Source organism: Pempheris klunzingeri, chromosome 9 (assembly GCF_042242105.1).
Source record: "Pempheris klunzingeri isolate RE-2024b chromosome 9, fPemKlu1.hap1, whole genome shotgun sequence".
Classification (NCBI taxonomy): Eukaryota; Metazoa; Chordata; class Actinopteri; order Acropomatiformes; family Pempheridae; genus Pempheris; species Pempheris klunzingeri.
The window spans coordinates 23474701-23483832 of NC_092020.1; the positions used below are offsets into that span (position 1 = coordinate 23474701).

Sequence of the window (9132 nt, forward strand, 5' to 3'; positions counted from 1 at the left end):
AATCACATGCCACAAAAGCACATGCAAACATGCTTTCGTAAACCCCCTTTTTTTGGAACTTTATAAATACTAAACTCCTGTTTTTTGCAGAACTCTGCACTGTACATACTGATATATCAAAGCATACCTATATGTTAAGCACTGACATTTATGGATAATTCATGTGAGAATAAGAAGAGATCACTGTGGGTCATTCCACTCTGCATCAATCAGTCTCAACCGAAAAAGAAACCTTGACAGTAAAAAGTTGTTGGTGTATTGGCACTCCTTGGTGGAATCAGATGTGAGTGTGTGTCACAGTAATTTTGTTCATGACAGTAACTGTATTGCTTACACATCCTGATGCCGTGTGGCGACAAAGGTGACCTGTCAGTTAATTGCCAGGCAGAGTTTTTGTCAGTATTTCTGAAAGCTATTTTCATGCACTTATTTGACCATTTCTGTGCTCTCTAGATGTAAGCGCATTGGTGTTCAACTCAAAGTTGGATAACTGTACTGTTAGTAAAGACTGTGAATTTAGATGTTTTTCGTGGCATGGACATGCATTAATATAGTCTTATTGACTTAAAAGTTCCTTTATTTCACTTCTTTGTTTTTACACTTCTGACTGTCTTGCTGGAACAACCCTTTGTTTATATGTGCAGTACTAAACCTCCCACGCTTACCGCGTTATGCTACTGATATTAGAAACTGTAGTCTTTGAGTTGTGTCAATTTAGTTTGTGATGAGCTCTCAACCATGTCTTAAACTAATATCTGTACCAACATTGCTTACTCTGTAATGATCTGAAAAAATGCTTTCGGCTTTCTCCTCGTATTAGTTTTTTGTACTTTCACTACGAATGCTTAGTAGCAGGCTTTAAATTGAATCTGTTTTGTACATTCATGTGCCAACTGCTTGAAGTGGCTTATTTGACCTGTATGATCAAATTTGCTTGCATTAATAAAATTCACTTGTGTACTTGTTAATAAATACTTCACGTCTCCCGAGTCCATTTTGTCTAGCTGTTTTAGGTTCAAATTATTTACAAGTCCTGCTGGTAGTGGTGAAGGATTTGTAATGACGACCGTATAAACCAATTTCACGCAGGATTATGCAACAGATGGATTACTATTTTAAGAGGAAAGAAAATTGGTGTTTATCATGAGGAAAAACAGCAACCTCATACCACTAGATGTCTCCCTTTCCTCTTAGTCATTTAAAATAATGAGTTGGCGAGAGGCATATGCTCGGCAGTATTATATCTGCATGAGTAAAATTATAAAGCACTCGCAAACACTTTTATGTCATTAATTTTGAGTACAGTAAGTATATGGTCACTTTACAACTGACCTGATAGAGTTTATGTGAAGAATCAATTATGGGGTCACAAACAGTTATTGTATTGTGAGTCAGAAAGTCAAAAGCACAAGAATCAATAGAGGTACAATTAGAATTAATTAGAAAAAAAAGCATACAAATTGCATATTATAAGCTATGCTGACTATAAGATTATTCATTTTACACCTTTACCCCCATTAAGGTTGTTTTTTTCACCCATTTCAGATCGTACTGGTTATTAACACTGCACAGTATCTAAAAATGTATCAACATATATACAACTTATAAATGTTAACAAATAAGGCTCGTGCTGAACAGTTGATTTGATTTTCTATGCATTTAAGGTTCATGGGTCATTCGTGAAAATGCGCTGTAATATATTAACATAACAAATGACAAACGGAACACCAGGCCAGGAGCAGAAGCTGTGTGTGCCCATGCCAAACCAATGTGTGCAGAAATTATGACAGGGATTCACGTCTGTGGACTCGTCATCATCAGGCAGGTAGAGTTTGGCCCCCTATCCAAAGCCGCTGGTCCGCCCAGCCATGTAATAAATCACATCCAAGATTACACTTTGCACCCTGGTGCCAGACAGAACTCGCTCGCACATTACTTCTTACATATGGCCTCCAGCTCAATAATACATTTAAGGAGTTTATTGAGAGCAACCACCCCAAATAAAACACCTAAAATCTACAGCAGACCTTGAGATTAACTTGCCATATTCGTCCTCTGGACAAATAAATTTGGCTTTCACTCGTCCAGGTTCGAATCTTTCGGGTATTCATCACCCCGGCCTTGCATTGACTCATCATAGTCTTCTCTCAGTCAATGCTATGAAAACAAAAGCACCAAAACCAAATATCACAACCACAAGGCTAGAGTGCTTCAGATCACACTTAATATCAACCTGTTCTATACTGAACATCAATTGAGTCTTTGAGTCCAAGATTATTGGGAAATTACTCAACTGTCCAAGTGTTGTTGCCTTATGTAACTATCCAAGATGGCGGACCTCCTTGCGCCTGCGTAACGCAGATCGGGCCAAAGTGAAATTAGGCAGTGACGCCCATCTTCTAAAACAATGACAGAGCTGGTGCGGAAGTTTGTGGGCGGTGCCTGCTCAGGCCTGTGGGGGCCGACCAATCAGAGTGGACTGGGCTTTACAGGAGGGGTGAGTTCTGCAGCAGTGAACAGTATGAGAAAAATAATGTTTTGTCAACATTAGAGTATGCAAACCTATTCTAGTAGCCCCCCCAAATTAAACTGTGAACCTGAAAATGACCATTATAACTCCCCTTTAACTAAACAGCCAAGTAATGACCACACCACAGTATGTTATTTTTGTTAACTTTACACTTTTGGTTCGGTGGGGACAGTAAACTTCTCCACTTGTCATACAAAAAATATGCAATCTTTGTATTTTAGATGCAGGCTAACAACAATGAAACCAAAATGAGCATTTAAATTGTTGGCTATGATTAAAAAGGGCTGGTCCCAGCTATAATGTAGTCTGATATTTAAAAAAAAAAAAAAAAAAAAAAAAGTTTTCCAATGCGTCTAACAGTGAATTTGAGTTAAATTTTAAACAGCAATGATGAGGGTGGTAACTGAATGGATTACCACAGGCACAGCTTGATCACATGAGGGGGAAACCTCGCCAGAATTAGCTGATAAGCACCATCTCCCAATGACTGGTCCCGCCCTGCGGCCCAGCTTGCGTGACCCTGTCAAACCCAAGAAATCCTCCACTAATCCACCCCCTCCCCCACACTGTCAATCTGACAGGTCACCTGTACTGTAATTAGATCTTCAGCCTGTGTACCGTTGTCTCCTATGGACTTTGAAAGCTCTTTTCGTGATTCTCCATTTGTTTTTTTTTGGGGAAGAATAATTCTTCAGGCTCTCAATGAATCCGGATGACTTTTTTCCTGATCTCTCCTCAATGTGAGAATTGTGGGTGCACTCCGTGAAATCATGCGTCGACTTCTCTATGTGCATGTACTCCTATGCTGCCTCAGTATGGCTCACCCGTTCTGTCCATCCCAGTGCACCTGTGTCTTCCATGGACGTTCTGATGGAACCGGAACCAGGTAAATTATTTATTATGCATTTTGCGCTTTCATTCACACACAGTTGCCATCTTTTAATTTGGAAAATTAAAATGGAAGAAAAAGTCATTGCATTTGTTAAAACATTGGTAGGAGTTTGCCTAATTAGGTCACCTTCTCTATAGCTTCACTTACATTGTAATAAATGGTAAACAAACGGTCGTTCAACAATGATGACCCATTTGAATAATCACAACATTAAGCACCACTATTCTCAGACCTCCTGCTGTGTGAAGTTATTTTTACATGTTAACCAGAAGCACAAAGCTAAAACTTTTTCTGCCATCTCGCCTCTGTTGGTGTGTGTGTGACTCCATTTGGATAAACAACAATTAGCTGAAATGCAGAGTCACTGTACTGTAGATATAAAAATAAAAGGAAAGTATTTCTAATGCAACTTCAATGTCAATGCAATGAAAATATCCAGCTTTGAATTCAGTATTAGGTCAATACGTGTAGTGTGAAGATAAAAAAGGGGTAAATAGAGCACCACAGTACAATCTGTACAGGTTGTACCCACCTGTATTGACATAATGTACGTTAGCTGGGATGGTGCCAAACCATTTATCCCTGAGTAAGACCTAATTGCCACCAGCATAATCGGTCTTCTCGTGCTAAACCCTATTCCACAATGTATCCCTCGCCTTGCAGTCAAATGTTGGTCCATCACGTTGACAAGTCTGACAAAAAGGGGAGAAAATGCTGAGCAGCAGCACGTACACAAATATTATTCTGAATTCCTTGGACTGGTTTGGTTTCTATCAGGGAATTTTCACTAACAGGTTAAACATCAGAGTGAAGTTTGATTCGTGAGTTGTAGAGCAGGGAAAATGTGACAGTAATGACGACTGTAAATGACATACTGTGGGTATGAGGGCACATTATCCGATACAGGACTATTGACACCACCATTACTGCAGTAATAGCCAGAAAAAAGCTAAAAGTAATTGCTTAGGATTTATTTTTGAGTAATCATGTAATGCTAAACAGACTATTTTATTATTAGGTACTTATTCGTGACCATAACTGATTCCAGATGTTCCACCTCCTGCAGCAGATACCAACCCACATGATCACTCATCATTTATGATGATAGTGATTAGCTCTGAACTTATCCTCTGCAAAGTGCACTTTAGATGGACAACAGACATATCAGAGAAGTCATTCCATATCATAATGGAGCGTCTGGATGGATGGAGTGGATACTTGCAGTCAACGTTTGCCTTTAAGTATTTAAAATGCTCATCTGCTGTCTCGTTGGAAAATGAGTTAACATGTTACAATTAGGTTTGTTACCTGTTAACAGTTAACAGTATGTGACCTGACCACAGGACATGGTCACAACATTTAACCTATATGTACATTTCCTCCCCAGATCTGTGCTCTGCAACGATCCAGACATGTCCGATATCCCCGTCAACGTCCCTGTGGATACGGTCAAACTTCGGATCGAGAAAACTGTGGTGAGGCGAATCCAAAATGAAGCTTTTTATTACCTGGTGGAACTACGGTACCTGTGGATTACTTACAATTCCATAACTTCTGTGGATACTGCAAGTTTCTACAACCTCAAAGTGCTCCATGAACTGAGGCTGGATGGAAATATGATCTCCATGTTCCCCTGGGAATCTCTGAAAGAGATGCCTATGCTGAAAACACTGGATCTACACAACAATAGACTTACTAATGTTCCCACTGAGGCCATACCCTACCTCCTCAACATTACCTACTTGGATCTATCCAGCAATAAATTAACCACCCTGTCCTCTGAACTCATGGATATCTGGCCCCCCTTCAATGGAGTACCTGTCTCTACTAATGCCTCCCAGAAAGTTGTGTTAGGTAAGGATAAAAGGTTGTGACTGCCATGGTTTTACAGAACATTAGGGCCAGGGCAGGACACTTTTGGGGCTATTTGTAATTACCTCAAGAACCTATCACTCATCACCTGTTAATCTAACCAGACTTGTTCTGACTTGTCCTGCCCTGATAGTGACTGCCAGGCAGGACACAGTCAAAATTAGCTTATTCTAAGCAGTGGTGCTTAATGTACATTATAAATGTATAGTCCTAATTACCTGTGGAATAATTAACACACTGCCTCGTCGCAATCCAAACCAGGGTAAAGTTCAGAGGAACAAATTAGGAAAAAACAAAAACTGTACAGCAAGTGCACTGTACTACATGTGCCAATGCAATATTGTAAACTCAGGCAACAGAACACATGTAGATGTATATTTCTCTAGCCAGGGTCACCTGTGACCTAAACTCCAAGATTCAGTGTGATACTTAACTCTAGCTAAAGTCAGCTGCAGTGACAAAATTCCGCTTTTACTCAATCATCGTCCTTTTAATCCTTCCTTTTAGTCATAAACTGGAAAGTACAGTATAGACAGCATGTTGGATAGGGCGCACGTAACAAAAATACAAAACAGTTACTTGTTTCAGTTTCCAGTGAACAATATATAGTATCGTCCAGCTTATTCTCAGTCAGTAATTTGAAAAATACATTACTGTCAGCGTAATTGCAGACATTTGATGACAGATGGCATTTGTCAACGAAATGTGTTGTACCAATGGCCACTTGCTTATAGTACTGTCCTCCATTGCTGACAAACAGTTAAGGGAGGGACAAGGAGGATGAAAAATGGCGATGACAATTTTGAATTCTTGTTTTAAAGCAGTGCAGAGTGGGCTGAAAAAACTATATATATATGAAGTCTGTCATTATGTGGTATGTGTAAGAAAAGTAAAACCTTACTTGAGTCCTTTTTCATGGTCTAGTTCTTACAGTCTAATCTATGACACTCCCTTGCTATTAACACAGTATAAAGTTATTAGGGAATGAAGAATGAAAAAGGTGCATTAACATGCAAAAAAAAAAATGAATGCGAACAAGAACTTTTTGAATTCTACCAACATCATCGATGAGTCTAGATGTTTGTTCACTGTATGTGTGTTGCATCGCCAGTGGGAGGGATATTGTTAATAGGCTGTGTAAGCTAGCTTATCCGTGCCCAAAGAGCTGGCCTTGTGCACTTGTGTACTTGAAGGAGAAACAGGATTAGGCTGTAGGAAAAGAACAGTCCATGCACAAACAAACCACGGCTTCTTTGGCATATCCTAAAACCATTTCCTGTTAGTACTACGAGAGGTATTCTCACCTTTACTGTTTTGAACTATCTCACAACTATCATAACTGAATTAAAAATGAATGCATTTTAAAATATAGAACAAACATTACTGTATGGTTTTGACTTGAAATAACAAAATCAACCTTGACACAAAAAAGATGTTAAAACAACACAAAGCTAAAAAAAAAAAAAAACACTATAAAAGGCAAAAAAAGAGTTTAAACAATAATGATAAAATGACAAAGTACTGAGTTTTAGTTGAAAATGCTTGACAACAGTGAGGTTTTCCATTTGGATTTAAAAACTGCAATGGTCGAGGCATTCCCAGGACCGTGAGCACATGAAGTGTTAAAGCTGTTACTGATCAATGGACATCTATGCTAAGAGAAAGGCTAATGGAAAGAGAGTGTTGCTACAAAGTGGAGGAAGACCAGAGCCAGCTTAGGTGCTTTACCACTGTTAAGACAAACTAATCTGGTTAAAAGGGCGTTAATGTACACCAGTACATGTGCTTACCTATTGTGAGCAGCAAGTGTTTCTGGCAATTTGTAAGGGAGTATATATAGTGAGTTCACTTCCACAACCCTTGAATTTCATAGTCAATCTGCCTAAAGTTGTACATACATGTTATATAAAAAAAAAAACATACTCTTCCTTAAGGTTTAAGACTTTATAAGGCTTTTTTTTCCCAAAAATGACTTTATAGCACTATAATCATTGCAGCTATTTGAGAATGTCAATGAGTCACCTTTCCGTAATTTGTATCATCTTTATGTCTGCAGGCCTACAAGATAATCCCTGGTTTTGTGACTGCAAAATCTCTAAAATGATTGAGATTTCCAAAATGACAGTCACACCAGTGGTTTTGATGGACCAATTCCTGACCTGCAGTGGACCAGAGAATTTGGCTGGTGTTCTTTTTCAGCGTGCCGAACTTGACAATTGCGTAAAACCATCAGTCATGACTTCGGCAACCAAGATCACGTCTCCTTTGGGCAGTAACGTTCTGCTGCGATGTGATGCCACAGGGTTTCCAACGCCAACTCTTCACTGGTCTAAGTCAGACGGCTCACCAGTCAACAACACAGGTATGACATGCTTTTTGAAGTTAAAACATTTTAGAAAGCAAAGCAACTGTTTCAAGATTCACTAAGGATCTAGGTACTAGTGCAACAAGGTCATAACCTATTTAAACACATGCAAAGCAGTCCAAGATTTGATAGGAAATCATGCATGTTGACTTTTGTGCCCTTGTTTTTATTCTATAGTGCAAGAGTCACCTGGGGATGGTATCAGATGGTCCATCATGAGCTTGCATGGAATATTGTACAAAGACGCTGGGGACTACAGCTGCAAAGCTAAGAACGTTGCCGGCAATGAAGTGGCCACCATTTCTCTCTCAATCGCTGGTTCCAGCAGTACCACTGTCCCTCCACTGAGCCCTGCTATCCAAACTGTACCAACCAGCCAAGGCTCAACATTTACTCCCCCAACAGACGTCCCCAACTCACCCACCATCACATCCACAGTTCTCCCAAGAATATCAACAACAGCGTCTGTTGTCCCTCGGAAGCCCAAGACTACCACCAGCAACAGCTTACAGAAAGGCTCGTTCAAACAAGGAAAAAACCAGCAAGGAAGTAATGGGAGAAAGCTTGCAGCAGATGAAAAGAGCAAGAAAAGTGATCCGTCCAAGTCTGTCAAAGACCTTAAGATTGTAGAGGAAACCTCTGACAGTGCAGTGTTGCTCTGGGAAGCAGATGGGTTACCAAACGATGCTCCTCTCACAGTTGTGTATTCACCCTACGATGAGGATGACATCAAAGGGACACTGGAGACTACTGCTGGCAGTGGAAAAGTGCTTCTAGAGGGACTGTCATCGGGGATGAGGTACTCCGTTTGCCTAATAGCAAAAGGTAGTGTTGCAGGAAAAGATCCCTGCATTGACTTCTACACACTCGACATCATAGAGGATGGTGGGCAGAACCAGCTTTTCATGATCATAAGCGGCATTGCCTGTGCTTTGGTCGTGCCTCTTATTGCACTGTTGCTCTACAAGATTGTGGCTCTGTACTGCAAGGGACGCAACACACCTTTGGACGAAGAGGAGCTGGAAAAAGAGAGCTATGTCAAATTTGAGACAATTTCAATGAAACAAAGAACATTGAACTCTCATCCAGCTGAGCTTTGGGCAAGGAGACAGACTAGAGAGTCAGAGCGAATGCTCCTGTGCTCCAGGTCGAGCATCGACTCCCAGATGACCTATAAGAGTGACAGTTCCCGGTCAGAGTATCTCTGCTGACACCAGGAATCCATGGCCTTTGCCCAAACGCCATGCTAGTAACACATTATATACAAAATAATGGTTATATGCCTTTTATGACACTGATAAATGATCAACTATGAATCCATTTATGAATCTTTATAAATATATATTTCAGTGGAGCTGTAAAGAAATGGTTTGTTGTATTGAATGATATAACATTAAGTCTGCAATTTACCTCAACTATTCATTTATAAAGATTTATATAATGATTTAGAAAAGTGAAGTTAACACTTAAATA

The 9132-nt window shown here is 39.8% G+C and overlaps 1 protein-coding gene across 1 annotated transcript; it reads left to right on the forward strand.

Annotated features, from left to right (window-relative positions):
- The first annotated feature begins 3300 nt into the window (after positions 1 to 3300).
- lrit3a (info leucine-rich repeat, immunoglobulin-like and transmembrane domains 3a) lies at positions 3301 to 8870 on the forward strand. The gene is made up of 4 exons (XM_070837309.1): positions 3301 to 3416; positions 4810 to 5276; positions 7351 to 7656; positions 7837 to 8870. Exons 1-4 carry the CDS (start codon positions 3301 to 3303, stop codon positions 8868 to 8870), a joined length of 1923 nt encoding a protein of 640 aa, XP_070693410.1.
- The last annotated feature ends 262 nt before the right edge of the window (positions 8871 to 9132 follow it).